The following is a 22,688-nucleotide window of genomic DNA, read 5'->3' on the forward strand; positions in this document are numbered from 1 at the left end:
GTCAGGGAAAGAGTACATTTCTTTTTGGATAATGTCACCCCATCCCTTACTTTATCCCAGTTTTTTCCTCCTATCATCACCCACAAGTATATAGTTCATTTTCAACACAGTGTCTAATGAGTCCCACTGCTGCATTTGTCCACACTTTCCTCCCATTTTTATTGTTTTTTGGGTAGGCCATGGGGCTTGAACTCTGGGCCTGGGCGCTGTCCCTCAGCTCTTCAGCTCAAGGCTAGCACTCTATCACTTGAACCACAGTGCCACTTCCAGTTTTCTGTTGGTTTATTGGAGCTAAGAGTTTCACAGACTTTCCTGCCCGGGCTGGCTTTGAACCGTGATCCTCAGATCCCAGCCTCCTAAGTAGCTAGGATTATAGGTGTGAGCCACCGGCGCCTGGCTATCCCTCCATTTCTGTGCCCCCCCTCAAAAGATGGATAAGACAAAAAGAAAAGAAAACAAAGGCAGCAGCAAAGGGAAAACCTTGTTTCTTTTTCCTGGAGTTCACTTCAATAAATATTTAATGTGATCAGATGCACATAGGCATTGCATCTTGTGTTCTGCTAAGATTATCATCCTTTAGTCTCACTGTGTATGTGTGAGGTTTGTTAAAGAGCACACCTTCCTCACTTTTTTCCCTAGCAATTTGTTTTTATTAGTTTCCAGCTGCTTTTCTCAGAATCAGAAAGCACCTACTTTGGTGTTGGAAGATATAATTTGTTTTTTCATGACAAGGAAGGGTTCTGCTAGCTACTCAAGAGACTGAGACCTGAGGATCACAGTTCCAAGCCAGCCTAGACAGGAAAGTCCATGAGACTCTTATCTCCAATTACTTACAACAACAACAAAAAAAAAAAAAAAATACGGAGGAAAGAAAAGATGGAAGTGGAGTTGTAGCTCAAGTAAGAGGTAGTACCCAGCCCCAGTACTGGCAGAAGCCATGCACTGTGAAAGAGCTGAAGAAAGATGGTGAGTCTAGACTCAAGGGTAAGTTGAGTGGATTTGAGGCCACAACGATCTTTTCTGTTAGCCTCATTTCAGTCAGGTCTCCACTGCCACTGTTTTCTGGTTTCTAACAGTTGGGTTCATTTGCTTCACAATACTTTCCTGTTGTTTTTTGCAGCAAACCAAAGAGAGAGTGAAGCTATTGATACAGTTGGCTGATGGCTTTTGTGAAAAGGGGCATGCCCATGCAGCAGAGATTAAAAAATGTGTCACTGCAGTGGATAAAAGATACAGAGATTTCTCTCTGCGGATGGAGAAGTACCGGACCTCTTTGGAAAAAGCTCTCGGGATTTCTTCAGATTCCAACAAATCGGTGAATTACTTCATACGTACTCATCAAATCCTGGTCTTCTCCCTAGTGTCACATCTGCTGATTTAATTAATTGACTTCATTGGCTCATTCCAGAGTAAAAGTCTTCAGCTGGATATCATCCCAGCCAGTATCCCTGGGTCAGAAGTGAAGCTTCGTGATGCTGCTCATGAACTCAACGAAGAAAAACGGAAGTCTGCCCGCAGGAAAGAGTAAGCAGTCTTTAAGAGTTTGCCGGCATTGATTGAAAAAGTAAAGGAAATGTACTGGCACAAACAGTCTTCTGTGTATGCTTAACAGTTGAGTGGCTCTGAAAGTTGCTTTAAGAGTACTTAGATTTTACAGTACACACTGTCCCCTTATCACCTGGGTAGTGTCTTAATTTGTTTCTCTGTGCCTCTCTTTCCTTTGAAGTTGACAAATTGTTTCAGGTTGGTAGAAGAAACTAATAACACAAATGTAGGTTTTTATAAGTTGCCAGCTAATTAACTATAGTGTATATAGGGCAAAAGATTGTTCTACTCAGTGGTTGCCACCCTGAGGCCCTTTTGTTCCCTGAGATGTTTGGCAGTATGAGAAGAGAAGAGCTTTGGGTTCGGGTTGTCAGATGGGTTGGCGTGCAGATGCTATCCAGTGGGTGGAGACCAGAGAGCTATTAAGCAGCCTACAGGCATGCCATAGAGTTATCCTATCCAAAGTCAGCAAAGTTAAGAAACCCTGACCTGTGGCTATGTTGATAAGATATTTTCAGAAAACTCTTTTCCTTTGATTTGGTTAGTGGGCACTATTCTTCTGTTTATCCTTGGTTTACTTTTATAAAACCATTACTTTAGTCCTAGAACTTTAGTACTCTCCCTCTTATTTCATAAATTTCCATAAAAGGACCTAGAGAATGAAGCATGCATCCTAGACTGAACTAACTTATTTGTTGTCTTACTTTGTTTAAGGTTCATAATGGCTGAGCTAATTCAAACTGAAAAGGCTTATGTAAGAGACCTCCGAGAGTGTATGGATGTAAGTAGGTCCTCTTTGTACTTATTTAGATTGAATTTAATGTTGCTGTTTTATTGCTACCTATTGGTGGTTCTTATTATGGGCACAGTTTAGAGTTCTTTTCTTCTCTTCTGTGACATTCTAGGAGTGCTTGTAGCTAATCACAGAGATGACACAGCAGTAACTTCTCATGCTGGGCATCACATGATGGCAGGCTGACATTCTCTCTGTACAGAATGTTACAGCAGCTTCAGAGAAGTATGCCTGCTAATTATGATGCCACTGAACTCAGTAGTGTCCTAAATGTTTATGACATAGCTTAATTCCCAGATTTGTAGTTGGCAATAAGTTTAGAGTAAAAAGAATAGAAAGTCTTCTCAGGAATTAATAGCAACTGAAGATTTTTAAAAAATAATTCTTTGTGTTTTAGGAAAGATTTCATTTTTTAAATTACATTTATTTATGCATTAATACTGAGTGTATATTTACAAGTGTTAAAATAGCTGTCTCTTGAAAATAGGGTGTTGAGTTTTGTTTAATCCCTGTTGTTTCCTTCCTGGCCAGACCTACCTGTGGGAAATGACGAGTGGAGTGGAGGAGATCCCACCTGGCATTGTAAACAAAGAGCTCATTATCTTTGGAAACATGCAGGAAATCTATGAATTTCATAATAAGTGAGTGACATTAACTTTGGAGAGTGATTAATCTTGAAATCTTGACAGTCTGCTGAAATTTCATCACAAGAACTAAGTTTTCAGTGATTTTTGTTGAAACTTGAATGAAGCTTTGTAAGTACTTCCTGCATCATAAGGAATCATAAGGGAAAACTGAAAGTATGTGCAGGAATGCTAACTTCTCTCAAGTCACTGAGTAGAGGTATAGGATAAGAGAGCTCCCCAGTGGCCTACATGCAGGCTGTTGGTTTTATTATACTGCTGCTTTTATTATAAGAGGGAAGGGGAAACTGAGGAAAGATCAGTCTGCTAACTAAAATCACTAACACTTTCCACCACCATACGCAGTACCTTATTTCATTAACTTTTAAAGTTAGAAATTTCTTTGACATAATAGTTACACATTTGTGAGTTCAACATGACATTTTCTTTCATATGTATATCTGGTAGTGGTCAACTCAGTGTTTATCATGTCTGTCTTCAACTTTTACTTTCTTTATGGTGAATGCATTCAAATTCCTTTCTTCTATTTGAGATAACAATGAATTGTTGTTATCCAGTCATGCCATAGAACACCAGAACCTACTCTTCCTATGAGACAGTAGCATTGTTCCTGTTGACCTCTCTCCCCACCTCAATCCCCTGTACACTCCCAGCCTCCAGTGACCATCAGAGTATTCTCACCTTCTGTGAGATTAGCTTGTCTGTGCCTTGCCTGTTTTTCCTGACATAATGTCCCCCACAACTATCCATATTGTGACAAATGACTGGATTTCTTGCTGTTCTAAAATTTTTGATAAGTTTCACTAGTACAATGTTTTTAAAATACCTTCTTAATATGATAATTTTTTATTTTCAACAGCATCTTTCTAAAGGAACTAGAGAAATATGAACAGCTGCCAGAGGATGTTGGACATTGCTTTGTTACCTGGGTAATGAGGTTTCAGCTGCTTGTTCTTTCTCAGTTATGTGGTGACAATGAAGGAAGTTAGAAAGGATGCTGCTCATTTCTTTAAGTGCTATCTTCTGCTGATGTCTCTACACATACACAAGTACACTTTACCTTATTCACCTACTAGCTGATACTAGGAAATGATTTTTTGTTTTTATTTTATTTTATTTTATTTTATCTCCTGGAGATACTTGTGATTTATCTTAGTGCTACACACACTTGCTCTGCAGTGTTCTATACTTGATCTATACTGCTAGTCCCTTTTCTTTTAGCATGTTCAACCCTCTTGACTCTGTCTACCAGGTAGTCAGGATTACAGGCAAAAGTCACCATGGTTGGCCCTCGAATGAGTTTTTAGGGGTAGTGGTGATGATTTGAAATAGAAGACCATTTAGTGTGCTCTGCTGCTGCTTTAGTTCATCCATAGATGATAAGGGAGATAGGCAAGCACAGATCTTGAAAGCCTATAGCCAAGATTTATGCAAACCCCTGTGGGCAGGGGCAGGACAGGTGCCCAGCTGAGTTGCCATGGGAGAGGGCCTTCTGGATATGTAAGGGAGTGTAGCAGAGTGTGCCTCTTAGTTCAATAGCTTTGTTTCTTAAAGTACATTTGAGGCTTACATTCCTTAATTCACATAGTTTATTTATTTTCTATACAAGATTTTCATACTGTGACTTGCAGTTTGAATTAGGTATTCTAAAAGGTTGTTTGTTTTGTGTTTTGTTTTTGCTATAGGCAGACAAGTTTCAGATGTATGTCACATATTGCAAAAATAAACCTGATTCTACTCAGCTAATATTGGAACATGCAGGGTCTTACTTTGATGTAAGTAATAGATTTCTAAAGAAGCTGTGAAAATTTTCAGCTTGTCTTTAGTATACATAAATGAAACATTACTCATAAATTTTATTTTCATTTTTATATTTTATGCTTATTCTGGGATATTTTTATATTATTATTGTTATTATGTATTTGTGTAAAGGGGTTGTAATTTCATAAGTCAGCTTACAAGAACAATGCCTCTTGGTCAGTGTCTCCCCTTCCTTCATTCTCCCCCATTTTCTCCCTCCTGTCCGTACCCTCAAGTTACATAATTCATTAATTATATAATATACATTGAATACAATGACTGCATTTGCTCACCACTCCTCCCCCCATTTTTGTGCCTTCTCCCCCTCTTTGCCCACCCCCCCAAGACATTTTTCCACTTCCTGGTATTATTTTTACAAAGAGCACATTAATTGTTCAGAGGATAATGCCTTTGAATTTCCCCTAAGTGTACTCTCCTTTAGTAAGGTTGTTTGTGTGTAAATGCATTGTGCCCTGTATGTTATACATATACAGTTGTATTTTAGGTCTCAATTTCAGAGAGAAACATGTGCCTTTTGTCTACTGAGCCTGGCTTACTTCACTTAACATGATTTGTTGACTTTGCAAATGACGTAATATTCTTTTAAATGGATAGGTAAAATTTTATTGTGTTATGTAAGATACTTTATTAATCCACTCACCATTGTATGAACTTTGGGCTAATTCCATAACTTGGCTGTTGTGAATAGTGCATATGTTGGGATATTCTTATGTCTTCTTCACTTTTAAGAGCTCTTACTGAAGTAGTGGGATTCAGGTTTTCTATATATGTTTTTATGTATGTCTGTCATACCTTATGTGTTGTCATGAATTGTTTCATATAACATGCATAGAAGTTATACGGTATTAAACTGCCTTTTGTCCTCTATAAAGAAAAATAATTTTTTTTTCTTTTTTTTGGTTGGTTGTGGGGCTTGAATTCTGGGCCTGAGCACTGTCCCTTAGCTCTTCAGCTCAAGTCTAGTGCTCTACCACTTAAGCCACAGTGCCATTTCCAGCTTTTTCTGTTTATGTAGTGTTGAGGAATCGAACCCAGGGTCTTATGCATGTGAGGCAAACACTCTGCCACTGAGCCACCTTCCCAACTCCAAATTTTATTCTTTTTAATCATTTCGCTTTCCTATTTTAATTTGACGTTATGATTCTCCCAAGAGTATTCACCACTAAAATTTTTTCCCTGTAACTATTAGGATCAGTTAAAAGGTTTTTAAATTATGTTCTGGGTTTTTAAAGATTCTTTTTTAGGAGAATTATCTGTAAAAGGGGATTAAGTTTTTTGTCATAATATACAAAAGTTTCCAGACTTAATAAATAATATGCCAAGTACATTTTGATTGATTATATGGTACATGAGTTATGTTATGTATATATTGGTGCACATGGCCATGGGAATATTTGACTTACTTTTGTCTTATACTTGTCATGGCCAGGTGCAATAACTGGTCTTACTGGAAGTATAGAAAATTGAATGTACTTTATTTCCTGCCTTAAAGATGGGGTCTAGCCATTCATACACAGTCAGACTCTAGAAGGATACCCTTAGATGAAGACCTCAAAGGCTTAGCTCTTCTGAACATTTAAAATACTATTTATCAAAACAAATTCCAGGAAATGGAAACATTAGTTTTGGTGGTGGTAATGGTAGTCATGATGGTGGTGTTTGGTTTTGCTTTGGTTGTTTTTTGGTTTTTGGTGTTTTTTTTTTTTTGTCCTTTGAGTGTCGGGGAAAAAGGTGCATAAAGCAAGGGAGGAAGAACAAACAAATACAATCATCATATTCAATATACACTATGTGGAAAATGAACTCTACAACTTGTGGGCAGGAATGGGAAGGGGAAACTAGGGGAAAGTGGAGGAAGGGGTGACATTGTTCAAAATTGAAATATAAAGCCAGGTGCTGGTGGCTCACACCTGTAATCTTAGCTACTCAGGAGGCTGAGATCTAAGGATTGTAGTTCAAAGCCAGCCCAGACAGGAAAGTCCATGAGACTCTTATTTCCAATAAACTACTTAGAAAAGCCTGGAAGTGGTGTTGTGGTTCAAATAGTAGAGTGCTAGCCTTAGGCCAAAGAAGCTCAGGGACAGAGCCTGGGCCCTGAGTTCAAGACTGGCACACACACACACACACACACACACTGCACTCAATACCTGACACACACACACCACACACACACACACACACACACACACACACCACACACACACACACACACACACACACACACACACACACACACACACACACACACACACACACACACACACACACACACACACACACACACACACACACACACACACACACACACACTGCACTCAATACCTGACTTATGAAATGGAAACGCTCTATACAACACCTTAATAATAACAACAAAATTGTATTTTAAAAAAGGAAAAAAAATATGAGACCTACCCATTTTAATTATCATTCTTGTAAATGTGAAGCGCACTCCCAGCCAAATTTTTTTTTAATATTTCACTTGCCCTTTATCAGTGGATGAAATCCACCACCATGGTTATATTCAGACTTCGAATTATTTAAAGCCTTAGCAACATGTTTGTGGTACATTTAATGTTTAGAATCAAAGACATTCTTAAAACCTTTGTCCTGGAACATGTCTTTAGTCATATTAGTCTTGACATGTCACAAGTCATATACCTTCAATACTTGATATTTTAAAAAGAATCTTTCTGGTCTAACATTTTTCTATTCTCCTTCAGTTGCTTTTCTCTGGCAACCAGCATTACTGAAGACCCATTGGGTGATCCTCTGACTCTGTGTTCTGTTATTGATTCTCAGCATAGAGAATAATACAGGCAGGCTTCACTACTTTTGAAGGAATCCCACCTCGTGTATAAATGACATGTTACGTGGACCATGGACCAATAATATCGATCCTCCTTTACCTTCATACTATTCTTCCCTTTTCCTGACTAAAGTTTTAGAAGCAAAGAAATTTCTGTTAATATTCTAATAGTCTTTTAAGAAAAGAAAACTTTATTGTTTCTGCAGATTTAAGCAATTGTCAGTTCTTTGGAAAATCAGTGTGGAATTAACAGCCATTTGGTTAAATGATATGACACTCTAATAAAGTTTGTATTTAATTTGTTAAATACAGGAAATACAGCAACGGCATGGATTAGCCAATTCTATCTCTTCCTACCTTATTAAACCAGTCCAGCGAATAACAAAGTATCAGCTCCTTCTAAAAGTACGTATGAAGCATCTTCAGCCTGCAAAATTCCATGAATTGTATATTACTGTTTTGATGGGGATTTTTTCTAAGTCTTACTACCCTGAATTTTTGGAACTAGCACTTTGCAATTTAGTTTGTTTCATTTACAACCATTTCTTACTCTGCCTAGTTTCTTATTGAACATTCCTTGATTGTACACTTGAAGTGCACTGAGTAGTCCTTCTCTGTAAGTTAAAAAGAAATACTAGTGTGCAATTGTCAGGTTTTGATCCTGTAGTAGCCCTAGTCCCCAGCTGTAACATACTGACTATAAACCAGGTACTGTGCTCTGCACTTCGCATATAGTAACATACACCAATGCTCATCTATAACATAGAGACCAGCCAGGGAGCGTCAAGAAGATGCCCAGAATCACCATTGATACCTACCATCCAGGCTCAGCTTTGAACAGTTTCCCATTAACCCAGTTACCTGCCTCATACACTTCTCTCTGCCTGCTATCCATTTGTCACACACATGCTTTAAAGAATATGCTCATACTAATCACAGATGCTTAAGTCAAGTTGACCTCTGTTTTTCCTTGATTGTGAATGATTATAACTAAAATCACACTTGTAAAAACCCAGTAAGAATTAGCTTCAACAATACAGAGGTTAAGAAAACTTGTCACAAAAGTATTACATATTATCAATACATATTTTCCTGACTACATAAAAGTCATTTACAGTTTCTGCCTGGTAATGTACCATAACAGTTCTTTGACTGGTGAATTTTAATAAACATTAAAATACAAAAAAACGTTAATTTCAGTGACAGTACTTTATGATCCTGCTATTTTTCTGATGCTATCCTGAATTGTCCTGAATGAATTTTATAATGCAATAAGACCCCTTATATAATAAGAGCCTTACCCTTATTTTAATAAGAAAAACCTAGAAGGAAGTGGCCACACTCTTTCATGCAATACTGTTGTGGAGTTCTATTAGGAAAATGCTTTTGTATTTTCTTGAATTTTCCCGTAGTGCTAGGGATCAAATCCAGAGCCTCATACATTGTGGGCAAGTGCCCTACACTGCACTTCTTTCCCAGTCCCTCTTTTGTACTTTTATATTCATGTTTTATTCAATGATACTATTATCACCAGAGAACATGTTGTTATGAAGGTAAGTCAGGATCCCAGTATGATTACATTCAAATTTTTCCTGTGCTTTCTAAACTTCTAAAAAAGTGTTTTATTGTCCCCTAAATTTAAGGATTTTGTTTTAGTATGTGGCTCTACTAGCTCATGCTTCAGTTTCTAAACTTTTACTCATTTTTCCCAGATGTTTATTAAGGGGAACAGTCATCAAACTCCCACTAAGGAAAGTATTCTACCTGTGCAGATAGTCTCAGCCAGTTGAGTTTCAAAGCTGTTTTTTCCCAGTTGCTCAGAATGATAATCATCTAGTTATAAGTAAAAGTGCTTATTGGATAACTTGAGTTAGTCTAAATTATCCATGCTGAGGTCAGAGATGGCCACAGCATCCTATTTCCCTTCTATTAATTGTTAGGACTCAAAAGACTATTGTTACTGTTACTGACTAATCATAGTCAGTAATTGATATCCAGGTAAGAAACATCTCCAAGTCCACCAGTATGTGAACTTTACTATTTTTGCTATCATTTACTTAATAATGCATGTTCTTCTTGATAGGCTTGAAACATAGAACTACATGTACAGATACTCCGGAGATATCACCCATTAGAACTTTCCTAAACAACCTATATGCCAAGGAAAGGTGCTTGTTACCGTTCTGCTACACAGTATGGCTGGTCCAGAGTAGATAGGCATTGCTTCAGTGATACTAGAGTTCAGAATCATTTATTGGTACATGCTCAACATGGCAGTTGGACTCTAGAGTAGCCATCAGCTGTAACCAGTTATATGTTGCAATACTAATACCTTGCCCTTTTTGAGGCTTAGAGGTTGACAGGTATCCTAATTTCACCTTGAGTGATGACATCATCTAGCTTACTCTGATTTCCTCATTTGAGAAAAACAAACTGAAGCCAGCAATTTTATCCTGAAAACCATGGGTTTTCATAGACTCCTTCATTTCTGCAAAGATAATGTTGGAAGTACATTTTACAGTTCTCCCCGGGTTCATTGTTTTTTCTACAGGAGCTGCTCACATGCTGTGAAGAAGGAAAGGGGGAGATTAAAGATGGCCTGGAGGTGATGCTCAGTGTGCCAAAACGAGCCAATGATGCCATGCACCTCAGCATGCTGGAAGGTAACAAGGCTCGCCACACCCCTAACATGCATGTGGATGGTGTCTGCTAGTGCTATTGAGAAGTGGATTTCCTGATCTCCCAGCCTGAAAAGAGCTGCTCTCTACTGTGTAGAGAGTAGATCTTGGTGACACTTGCCTTGGGCCACCTAGTCTTTCTGTTAATGGAGGCGTAGACGGACAGATAAATCAAAACCAAAATTATGCAAGTTAAAAGAGCTTCTCCCATCTCAGTATACATTGCTGAGCTTTAGACACAGTGGGCACAAAAACTTGCTCATGCAGTTCTATTTGATGTGCAGTATGGTAAAGATTAAAAATTATAGCAATTTCAATTTTCATGGGTGCTTCTAAATTTCTACAGATGATGATTGTGTATTTAGTAGAACATCACAAAGCTTATATTTATCAGATTGCACAGTATCATTTGTGAGAAATAACCCAAATATTGCTAACCTATGTCATTTCATGGGTAACAGTGAGCTATATATTAGTCAGGGCCTTCAATGCCAGGCAATATTGATTATTCTTTCTTTGAGCATATAGCAACTTTTCATGATGCCACCAAGGGTAAGAACTATGGTCCAGTTCATTTCTCTCTGTCCTGGATGTTGTGTTCTGATGTGCTTTCCCAACAAGTTGGGAAGGAAGATAGGTAGAAAACCTCTTGGTAGGCAGAGACTACTGGTTGTACACATTGCTTCCCTCACTTGCCCTGGGGGGTGGGGGGGCGTGCACCTGGCTCTTGCAATTTTAAAGGGGTAAGGGAATAACAGTGCTTACTTCTGGCGGTCCTAGCCAGATGGGATAACTCATACCTATAATCTCAGCTACCTGGAAGGTATATAAGTCAAGAGGATAAGGGTTCAAAGAAGCCCAGACAAAAAGTTAGTGAAACCCCCACTTTTATCACCAAGCTTGATAATATGTGCCTGTGATCTGAGCTATGAGGGAGGGCGTAAACCCTACCTGAAAAATAACTGAAGCAAAAAGGGGCTACGGGTTTGTTCAAGTGGCCTGCTTAGCACCTGAAGACCTTGAATTCAAATCCTAGTACTAATACTCCCCTTTAAAAAGGGGAGGCCAAGAGGGGTTTTTTGCTATAGACGAGAGAATGGAAGCAACCTGTTCCTGGTGGTCATCTCAACAATAAGAAAAGCAGCCACCAAAACTCATACATGGCCAGGGCAAGGCTAACTTACATATAGTGTTCCAACTTACACAGGATAGGTGGACAAGGACCTGGTTGTGTCCAACAGGAGAAAACAGACTGGGACTTGAACAGATGTCTGGAAAGTGTGTTTATGCTGAAGAAGCAAAGAGAATAAAGACCCAGGCTGGAATGTAGGCATGAGGGAGCCATTTTGAGTGGAAGATATGGTATCATGGAGGAATACTGTAAGGGATGAAGAGCAGAAAGTTCCACCAGGTATCAAGTGGTGTGAATTTTAACTGAAGAGTGAGGGGGTAGAAGCTAAAGAAAAAAAGCTACAAAGAAGCACTGAATTTTTTAATATGAGAAATGTATACAGATTAGTGTTGTAGGAAGAATTATCCTTTGTAAGACAGATCAGTGGTGCAGAGTAGAGTCAGATGGCCAACTGGTCTGAAGTCTAATCAATGGACATTTTACAAGTGTTGCAATAATAATACTTGCATGATTTCTTTCTTTTAATTGGCTTGCCTACCTTTTTTTTTTCATGTTTGTAGGGTTTGATGAAAACATTGAGTCTCAGGGAGAACTCATCCTGCAGGAATCCTTCCAAGTGTGGGACCCAAAAACCTTAATTCGAAAGGGTCGAGAGCGACATCTCTTCCTCTTTGAAATGTCCCTAGTATTTAGTAAAGAAGTGAAAGATTCCAGTGGGAGAAGCAAGTACCTTTACAAAAGTAAATTGTTTGTAAGTATAGGTCTTCAAACTTCTTTTCTTTGTATTTTTTGTGATTTAATAAAAAATGTAATATTGTTCTGGATACTTGACAATGATTTATTCTTCTTGCTCTTTAAAAAGTTATTAATTACATTTTCTAATTTTTGGAAACCCACTGTGTTTTTTTTTTTAAAAAAAAGGGGGTATTCAAACTTCTATGTCTTCAAGTAACACAAGTACAACTTTTGTAAGTGGAGAAAAATTAGTTTGTTTTCTTCAGTTTAATCTCCCAGACTGTTCTAAACTTCTTGTCTTCAGTGAAATTCTGTCCCCCCCACCCCTACCCAGCATCCACTAGAGGGCATACTGGAGTTTCATTGACTTAGGAAACCAAAAATAAACCCCATAGCACCTAAGCAGGATATGAAAATATTTTATAATTTTTTCTCTCCTGTGTGCTGCGACTAAGCTTTCACTTCATGTAATTAATTTTTTATCTCTAAGCATTAGAATATATTGAACTATAGATTAATGATGTTTGATTTTTTCATTCAAAATAAATATATAAAGTAAATGTACAAATCTTCAGTTCTCATAATAGCAAAATATCATTATTAGAGATGCTATGCTAGCAAAAATAAAGTTTGAAAGACCACATACCTTCCCTATATGTAGAGACTGCCCTCCTGGAGTGCTCCATTAATGGGTAAAATTCCTATCTAACCCGTCAAAGTGCTTCTGGTGGAAAGCATGCCTGCTGCTACCCTAGCTCTGCACTGGCTGGCCCACCCAACCACCTCTACAAAACCACACAGAGGCCAGGCTGGGTAGAGCCATGCCAGGGAATGTGGGGTTAGGGGAACAGAACGGGAATCACTTAAGACTGATGATAAACATAGGTAGATATTTGAATAACTTCAGTTATAAATATTTATTACATCTGTATGTTAACCAAACTTCCCCCCTGAAAAAAAATGTCCCCAAGTATAGAAATCATCTGAATAATAAATCTGGAATCTATAAATTTAGCCTAATGTTTTTCATGCCAGTTTCTTTGACTGACATGTTTGAGATTCTTCTGGGCCACAGCTTACCTTATGTCATTTTAGCTCATATTCTGACTGGAAAGAAAAAAGTGCAGTTGTTGCCTGGTAATTTCCCTAGCTAGCTGAATCTGCCCTTAGAGACTGCACTAGTCTGTTTTAAAAGGTCATACACTCTTCACTTAATTTATCTTTTAAAAATGAATACTCCCTCAGAGGTCACTCTTTATAGCTCAGGATCATGAATCATTTCCTTAGCTGGAGAAAAGTGCATTAGGGAAGAATTTGGTTGCAGCAGGGAGGGTGGGAGACTTTATGCCCACACTCTGCATATATATCAAAGCAGTTTTGTCTCTTAGCCGTTAAAATTACTGCTGAAATACTAAAAGTTAATATCATTGACAAAGAAGTAAAAGAGAACCAAACTGTTAAAACATTTGCTTCTGTGAGGATACATGATAATTCCAGTAATTCATGGTGGCTGCTTTAACAACTAGGAAAGACTTACTTTGTTTGTAAGATTGAAAATTGTTACTTCTTGATTTCGCATTAGGATATTCAGATCTTCTGGTTTCCTTCTAGATGTTCTGCTTATAGACATGTATTGAGATCTCCACAAGTGGGCAGGACTTGAAACATGAAACCACCTTAGTTTGTGGTAGGAACAGAATTTCCTCATTTTTACCAAAAAGAGGTCTGAGATTACCAATTAATGCAAAGGAATTAGTTGTTATAGCCTGTCATGACCATAAAAAAGCCCAAGCTCTTTTGCTGTTCTACATCCTGGCAGCATTTTACTGTAACCTAATTCTGTGTAATTGTCTTTTTACTCAGACCTCAGAATTGGGGGTTACAGAACATGTTGAAGGAGATCCTTGCAAATTTGCACTGTGGGTTGGAAGGACACCAACTTCAGATAATAAAATCGTCCTTAAGGTATGTTCATTTAAAGCTGAGAGAGATGCGGTGTAAAACTTATTGTGACTGAGAAATTTTATTTTTCTTTTTGCTAAAGCATATAGGTTTCCATATGGTTTGTCTTATTTTGTGTTCTGTTGAGATGGATGACTACCACAAAAGAAAAAAAATAGTGGGAAAAAAGTAAATTTAGTACTCTCGTGATGAAGTAAATTTTTGCTGTTGGAGAGCAAATAAAGGAAGATCTTTTCAAATTTCTCCTGTCATTGTAATTTTAGAAATTATTAGTTGATAAAGTATACTGTAGACACCTGTGTAATTATTCTAATAAAGTATTAACATATGCTATTGAAAATAAGATATTAAAGATCTGCAGAAAGTTTTCTGAGGCATGAGACAGGCCAACAATTCTCAATGCACACTTGACCCTGAATTTCCAAAGGGGGGAAAATAAAACCTTTTCCTGTGCATTTGTGAGGACCTTTGGCAGGATGTTTGGTCCAAATTCAAGAGTCTTCATGGGGTTGCTGCTCGTTGTCTTTCTAGTTTGTGAGCAGAGATACAGGGGGTATGAGTATCAGGAACAGGGTTTGATACTGTTACTTGAGTTTCAAAAACACAAAAGATGCTTTTAGATAAATAGTCTTGAGGGAGTAAAATATCTTTGAAAATTTAACTTAAAGTCTGTTTTACTTGTACCAAACTCTGCAAAGAATACCAAATAACTCTGAGGGTGTCTTATCAATTACTGCCTTTTCTATTTGAAAAAATACAGATGGAGTTGTCTTCTTTAGCCATCTGTAAAGACCATTAGTGGTTTTAGGATGTTCATGGGGAAGATGTAGCAAATGGTTTATAGAGAGTTATTGGATTTGTGGGGAAGTATTGGAGAAGAACCTCAGTATGTCAGGGGGGGTTAATGTGTGAACTTGCATGTAAGCCATTGTGTGTCTTACATCGTTTTAAATTTCTATTAGATATTTGCAGAAACTCTTGTTATTCATCTGTACATTGCTCTTTTAGAGATTATACTTTAGAGACAATGAAACCATTATGTTTCTAAGGTCTTGTTTTCACATGAGATGAATGATTTTCAGTCAGTATGATTGCCAAATCCAGTATATTCTCTTAAGTACTGTCATAAAGCCTTGTTTAATATAAATGGCTCTGATGGGTATATTTTAAATAATGGATTGTTTCTAAGGTACAGAATTATTAAAGTATATTTAAGTCCTTAAAAATTTCCAATTTAGGGGCTGGGAAGGTGGCTCAGTGGTAGAGCGCTTGCCTTGCATGCCAGAGGCCCTGGGTTTGATTCCTCAGCACCACATAAGAAAAAAGCCAGAAGTAGTGCTGTGGCTCAAGTGGTAGAGCGCTAGCTTTGAGCTGAAGAGCTGAGGAACAGCGCCTAGGCCCAGAGTTCAGGCCCCACGACCGGACCAAAAAAAAAAAAAAAATTCCAATTTATCTTAAGAATCCAGAAGAGCTGCAGTGGCAAATGTCAAAGACTCTTCGAAGAAACACTGCCAGATATGGAGTGATTAGGATGTAAATAAAATGATGATACAGTTGAAAAATACAATGATGATACAGTTGAAAAATACAACTTTCTGTGGTCTTTCCCAGATGAAAATTTTCTGGGGAATTGGGGTACCATCTTCCCAGCTTCTAAAAAGGGATGAGAACGAATGAAAGGAACATTAATATTTGAGGTGTTGGTGGTAGAGATAGTAATGGAAGTGAGAGTGGAGGAGATACTTGTTAATGATGACATAAATATAAGTGGTGATAGATTTTGGTGATGGTGGTAGAGATGGTAGATAAGACGTATAGATGGTAATGAGGTGTAAAAAAAATGGTAGTATGGATGGTGAAACTAGTGACAGTAAAGGGGGAGTAATATAAATGTTGAGAAGGGCTTAGGAAGTGGTGGTAGAGATGGTGACAGCAGAATGAGTAAATGGTGTAGCTTCTGGTATAGTGGTAGTGGTGCAGAGGTGCTGGTATAGATAGAGGTATAATGATAATGGAGGCGATTACAATCATGGTAATGACAATGGTGGTGATGGCCTAGGAGTTGCAAAACAAAATTTGAGGTTTTTGGGGTTTTTTAACCATTGTATATTTTGGAAAGAAGAATTGTATCTCTAAATCCTCACTTAAAGCAGTTTGAAGCTGGGTGCTGGTGGCTCATGCCTGTTATCCTAGCTACTCAGGAGGCTGAAATCTGAGGATCGTAGTTCAAAGCCAGCCTGGGCAGGAAAGTCTGTGGGGCTCTTATCTCCAATTAACCAACAGAAAACCAGAAGTGATGGTAGAGCGCTAGCCATGACCTGAAGAGCTGAGGGACAGCGCCCAGGCCTAGAGTTCAAGCCCACGACTGACAAAAAATAAAATAAAATAGTTTTGAGTTTACATTGAGTATGAAATAAAATATTCCTTTCTCTCAGGCATGTGGTACTTTTTACTTGACACTTTAGTTTGAGTTATCTTTCTTTTATTATCTCTGAAAAAAATAGCCACATCTAATTATTCTCTAAATATATTGATGAATCTATATGAGAATTTTCTTCATTTCTATACTCTGGTTGATTGTTTACAAACTCTTCCTAGATATCATTCGTTGTTTAATCACCAAATATTAGTTTGATGTTTAAATCCCAATAAATCTCTAATAGTCTTCCCAGTTACTACTCCAAATAACTTTGAAGACATATTATCTGATGTACATGTTTTATATTGAAGGGGAAATTATCTGTTTCATTTTCTTTCCCAAAATGAGTTTTGTTTTTCCATTTTCAAAACAAGTTTTTTGGTGAGAAGGGTTCGTTCCCCTCCCTTCATGATCTCATCTATGATCCCACTGACAATTACATTCATCATCTACAAGGAATGATGCTTTTATCATAGAAGGAAGATGGTTTTCTGTAAGAAAGTTAGAAAGCTGACATTAATGCCTAGAGCATGTAAGAAGAAATGAAAAACAAGTAGAGCCTATGTTGCCACCTGCTTTTGTTCCCAGAGTGTTCCCTAAGCACTTATGTGTGCCTTCCCAGAGAACCTTTCCTTGTTATTAGGAGGTAAGATCCACCTCAAGTGACTGGCAGTTGGTGGTTTTGTGGTCTTGAACACATTTCTCAGTGTACCCACCCCTAAGTTCTTCGATTAAAGGAGGATAACAGATCCCCTCTTCAGAGTTCCTGTGGTTGTGAAAAACCCTGCCTGGCAGTGTGGAGGGCCTACAGCTACCATCCCAGAGTTCAGTGGGTGAGGAATCAGTGTTGTGGGGTTTGCTCACTTTTCCTGCTCAAAGTATACTGATAGTGAGCAACACCATCTGCTTAAGTAGTCTTAGCAACCTTTTGTTTGGGAATAGCTGTTTTTACATTTCTCTTAAGGCTGGTTAGCAGTTCTTAAAATAAGCCAGGTACAGTAATTCACATATAGTCCTAGCTACTCAGGGCGCTGAAATATGAGCATTGTGGTTCAAAGCCAGTTCAGGCAGGAAAGTGCATGAGACTCTTTACTCCAATTAACCACCAATAAGTCAGAAATGGAGCTGTGGCTCAAGTGGTAGAACATTAGCATTGAGCAAAAAAAGCCCAGGGACAGCTCTCAGGCCCAGGCCATGAGTTCATGCCCAGGTCTAGGACCAAAAAAAAAAAAAAAAAGGTAAAATAAAATTAGTCTTGGAAGTGGCGCTGTGGCTCAAGTGGTAGAGCACTAGCCTTGAGCTAAAGAGCTGAGCGACAGTGCCCAGACCTAGAGTTCAGGCCCCATGACCGACAAAAAAAAAAAAAAAAATTAGTCTTAAGTTAAACTACTTAAAATTAGTAATGTTGGCAATGAAACATAGAATGTTTGCTTTTCTGCTGAGTTCTTTTGGAAATGGGAAACTCAAGGAATGCAAGAGACATGCATAGCTAGTTTCCACATGTGGTTGATATACTGCATTCTTAACATCTTGTTCAGGCTTCTAGTATTGAGAACAAGCAGGACTGGATAAAGCACATCCGCGAGGTCATACAGGAAAGGACAGTCCATCTGAAAGGAGCCCTGAAGGAGCCCATTCACATCCCCAAAACAGCACCAGCCACAAGACAGAAGGGAAGGAGGTAAGTACCCATGCATTTGGGGCATTCTTGTAAGTATCGTTGTTTGATGGAGAGACAGCAAAACAGTTAGCTTACTATGACTCTCAAGCACTTTGAGATATATGTTTTAAAATACTAAGTATTTGATTGGTTACTCTTAGTGATGACAAGGCTTCTTTTAAGACAGGAAGTTGCACTGGCAAATGAAAAGCTTTGTACAATTTCCTCATTGTTTTCCTTGTCCCTGCTATTCTGTGCACATGTGTAAATCATACACATGGCTTTGGTCAAGTTACAAAACATCTAGACATTTTTGTTTTCTCATTTTTAAAATGAAAATGATTCTATTTCTTTTTATTATGGTGAGACTTCAGTGGAATGTTATATGTTAAACACTTAGCACACCTAGAAAAAAACGTGTGCTCAATACAAAGTGTTGGATTATCAATAAGAGAATGTTAGCGGTATTTTCACAATAAAATTTTTTTTTAAAAATAAAAAAATGAGAATGTTGGAAATATTTGTAATTAATATATTCAGCAAATCTGTTATTTCTTCAGTGACTGAGAAAGTGATCTTTACCAGTCCAACAGTGGCAACTTTCATACTGAAAGTTTCTTTGTGTCACCAGGGATGGAGAGGACCTGGACAGCCAAGGGGACGGCAGCAGCCAGCCTGATACAATCTCCATTGCCTCCCGGACATCTCAGAACACACTGGACAGTGATAAAGTGAGCTACCACCTACACTATACCTGTAGGGCAGCTAGGGTAGATTTCTCTCTAAACATGGCAGGTGTTCAACACCATTTTCAAATAGTCACTAGCTGTAGGCCCCCATAGTGAAGGTTGGAGTGAGACTACTTTAGCCCTGAGGATTCACCAAATACCACTCAACCCTTCCCAGCCAGTCACAGGTTTTTGTTAGGATATTCAAAAACATTAGTCTTTAAATTTAAGCTTTTATATTTTCTTCTCATGCTGAAGAACCTATTGTTTAAGATACAGTCTAACACTGTAAGAGTGGAGCTTCTGAAGCTGTAGTAGGAGTGCTGACATCTCCAGGATGGGCCTGATTGCCCCCTCAGAACTTGGGATGCACAGAAAAATGTGCTAGAATTGGCCTGCAGCAGTGATAACCCCTGAAAGAAAAACATTTATATTCATATGGCTTCTTCAAAAGTGGTTTTGCTTGATAGTTTTTTTTCAAAATCATGTAAAATAGATTGATAGCACAACTTAAAATCCTGGATTTACAAGAGAAACAAAAGACCCAGCATTAGGGACATATATTTTGATAAAGTGTTCTGTTCCTGAGATGAGGGGTCTACTCTTTTTACCAGAATTCTAAGTCTGTATTCAATTAATTATTAGCAGAGGGGGATTTATTTAAGTCGTAGTTAGTTTAGAATTCATCAATTTCTCAGTGTATGATGCAAAATATTCTTTGTTACCTGAGACCTGAGTCATAGTAAACAAGCTTTCCTATCTTGAGAAGTAACTGGGAGTACTGGGGGATTATTTTGGATGGCCCTGTAGTTGATCATTTCTTATTCAGTTTTGCAGAATGTAAAGGACATGAAGTAAGTAGATTTAAAAGTCTGCTTTGCTACAGCATTTCATTTTCAAAATACTTAGTGTGAATAATTGGGGCTTTTTTTTCATTCTACTTTTTGATTCTACTAAGTCCTTCAAATTATGTCACATAACAGGAATAGAGAATTTTTTTAATGCCTTATTTTGTTCACAGTGCTATGTATTAGCACTCAGAAGGTATTAATTTAGGGCTGAGAATGTGGCTCAGTGGTAGAGTGCTTGCCTTGCATGCATGAGGCCCTGGGTTCAATTCCTAAGCACCATATAAGCAAAAAGAAAAAAGCCAGAAGTGGTGCTGTGGCTCAAGTGGTAGAGCGCTCGCCTTGAGCTGAAGAGCTGAGGGACAGCGCCCAGGCCCAGAGTTCAGGCCCCACGACCGGACCCAAAAAAAAAAAAAGAAGAAGAAGATATTAATTTATTTCTTCCTAGCAGTAATAATAAGTAAGATAAATGACATTTTCACGCATTTGGTGCCTAAGAGCATTTCTCCCTAAGGCCCATCCATAGCCATGTACTTTTTAAAAATACAGTTGAAACTTGGAAACATTTTATTGTAGTAATACAATTATTTTGGAGAGTTGCTTTTTGTTTCTTTAATAACTGAGGGGTTCAGTTGCCTAGTCAGTGCATCATGAGACAGACATTACAGTTGCTAAGTATAAAGTGATGGCTGCTGACATGCAGGTAATTTCTTGGTTGCTCTTTGAGAATTGCCTTCATAGTCCAAGTTTACATTCTTAGAAGGTGTGTTTTCACTGGGCATTGGTGTCTCTTGTCTGTAATCCTAGCTAGCTACTTGGGAGCCTGAGATTTGAGGACCAATGTTCAATATAGGCAGGAAAGTCCTTATGAGACTCTTATTTCCAGTACACTACCAAAAAAGCCAGAAGTGGAGCTGTCGCCCAAGTGCTAGAAGTGGTAGAGCACTAACCTTGAGCAGAAAAACTCAGGGACAGTGCATAGGCCCTGAGTTCAATCCACAGGAGACCAGCACTGAAGGCGAAAAAAAAAAAAAAAAGTTTCCATGGATCTACCTGGGTTTTCCCTGAAATAAGTTTATAAGTTCATAATCATTTTATTCATAAATCATTGGAATAAAATTGCCATTGAGATAAATGTAAAAAGTTAGATCTTGGGAGGTTGACCTAGAAAGCAAGGTCACTTTTTTAGGGGGTACCATACAGATAAGAGGATTGCTGTGGGAGTCTGGGAATGCCCCTCTACTCTATAAGGGGCTCTTGAGTCTGCAGCTTGTTATACAGAGGTAGATATTTATATGCAGTGCCTACTGTCAAGTGAAGAATTCATCCCCAACCCTCAAAGTGTGAGAGACATGTGCAGATTAGAAATCAGAAGGAAAAGTTTCTATTCTGGAGTTTGGAGTAATGAAACTAGGAGTATCTCAAGTCTTTTATAACATGATAGGGCTTACATGAACTTGAAACAGCAATTTCTGTTTATATTCAGTATAAAAGAATAATCACTACCAAAAGTATAGGTTTGCAGAAATGGATCATTTTATCCTAGGATCTACTGGGATATTAGAATTTAAAAATCCTTTCCTTTGAATATTTTATCTGTGAAGATAGCTGACCAGTTTCCTCATCCATTGCATTTTCTAACTCAGCCATACTCAACCTAGCAATCTTGAAGTAGTGATGTGGTGACATGTATTTCCTTTAATACTTGTCACTGAGACCAGAGGTCTTCTTAACAGGCTCTGAAGTGCAAAAAAAAGAGAGAGAGAGAGAGAGAGAGAGAGAGATAACACCTCTGCCTAAGTGTAAGAATTCACTAGCCAGGTGCTGGTGGCTCACACATGTAATCCTAGCTACTCAGGAGGCTGAGATCTGAGGATCACAGTTCAAAGCCAGCCCAGGCAGAAATGTCCATGAGACTCTTCACTAAACCACCAGAAAACTGGAAGTGGTGTTGTGGCTCAAGTGGTAGAGTGCTAGCCTTGAGCTGAATAGCTAAGGGACAGTGCCCAGGCCCAAAGTTCAAGCCCCACGTCCAACAGACAAAAAATAAAAATTAAAAAAAAAGAATTCACTTGCTGTTTTCAGTTCTGCATTTAAGATTAATGAATGATCTTGTACTCAAGAGAGATTAGACCCTAACAAAGAAATGTGTTTGTTCCCCACTGAGTTTATGTTTGTGTTTGCTACTTTTTAAAGGCTTTCTTTTAGTACTTGCCCTATTTGTGCTTCTCAGATAGAATATTTCAGGGTCAGTAGATGACTTGAGAATGTATTGTGAAAATTAAGACTTGCCTTCTGCAAGTCAGTATGTGAAATGCTTTGTTTCTATGAACAAAGCTTATCCACCACCCACCCTTTTCCCCAAGAACAGCAACTTTTTCTGAGTCTCAAGGTTCTCTCTACCCAGCATATTTAAGGTTTAAGCAGCCTCTGATGGTGTGGGCAGATGGTCTGGCAAGCGAAGTTAATGACATTTTGCATGTTCAACTTAATTTATGTCATGTCTGTTGTGAGTTAGTCGTTATCATGGAATTTGGTTTCATTTCAGAAACTGGGTTGGGGGATGGTTTTTTTTTCCCTCTGTCTCTTGGAGAATTCTGAGAGAAAAGTTAGTTATCTGCCAGGGCTGTTAATAATCTTCAGATGAAGCACAAAAGGTTTAGGATAAGAGCATTCAGCCCCTGCTCCCACCCCTTTCCAGGGAGCCATGTCAGCAGAGTTCTGTGCTGCTCAGGATATAAACTGCAGATTCTGTGAGCAGATTTCTTACTTTGAGGACATCAGTTTTAAATATTCCATCTTTTTTTTCCCAAAATGAGTTTAACTCAATTCTTGCTGATATTCATAGCACTTGGGCTGACAAAATGATCTTATGAAAATATAATTTGAGTTCCAAAACAATCAAATGGTTTCCAGA

At 38.2% G+C, this 22,688-nt stretch overlaps 1 protein-coding gene across 2 annotated transcripts in view; it reads left to right on the plus strand.

Moving 5' to 3' along the window:
• Trio (trio Rho guanine nucleotide exchange factor) overlaps nt 1–22,688 on the plus strand; it is a 320,123-nt gene that overhangs the window by 200,246 nt on the left and 97,189 nt on the right. For both annotated transcript variants that reach the window (XM_070042198.1, XM_070042199.1), the window contains exons 22-33: nt 1,121–1,315; nt 1,409–1,524; nt 2,260–2,326; nt 2,870–2,979; nt 3,842–3,911; nt 4,668–4,757; nt 7,922–8,014; nt 10,161–10,272; nt 11,980–12,170; nt 14,018–14,119; nt 18,074–18,216; nt 18,827–18,926. In XM_070042198.1, coding sequence (XP_069898299.1) covers nt 1,121–1,315; nt 1,409–1,524; nt 2,260–2,326; nt 2,870–2,979; nt 3,842–3,911; nt 4,668–4,757; nt 7,922–8,014; nt 10,161–10,272; nt 11,980–12,170; nt 14,018–14,119; nt 18,074–18,216; nt 18,827–18,926 — 1,389 coding nt within the window. The remainder of the gene's footprint in view (nt 1–1,120; nt 1,316–1,408; nt 1,525–2,259; nt 2,327–2,869; nt 2,980–3,841; nt 3,912–4,667; nt 4,758–7,921; nt 8,015–10,160; nt 10,273–11,979; nt 12,171–14,017; nt 14,120–18,073; nt 18,217–18,826; nt 18,927–22,688) is intronic.

This window comes from Dipodomys merriami, unplaced genomic scaffold (assembly GCF_024711535.1).
Source record: "Dipodomys merriami isolate MVZ:Mamm:240054 unplaced genomic scaffold, mDipMer1.0.p SCAF_32, whole genome shotgun sequence".
Lineage (NCBI taxonomy): Eukaryota > Metazoa > Chordata > Mammalia > Rodentia > Heteromyidae > Dipodomys > Dipodomys merriami.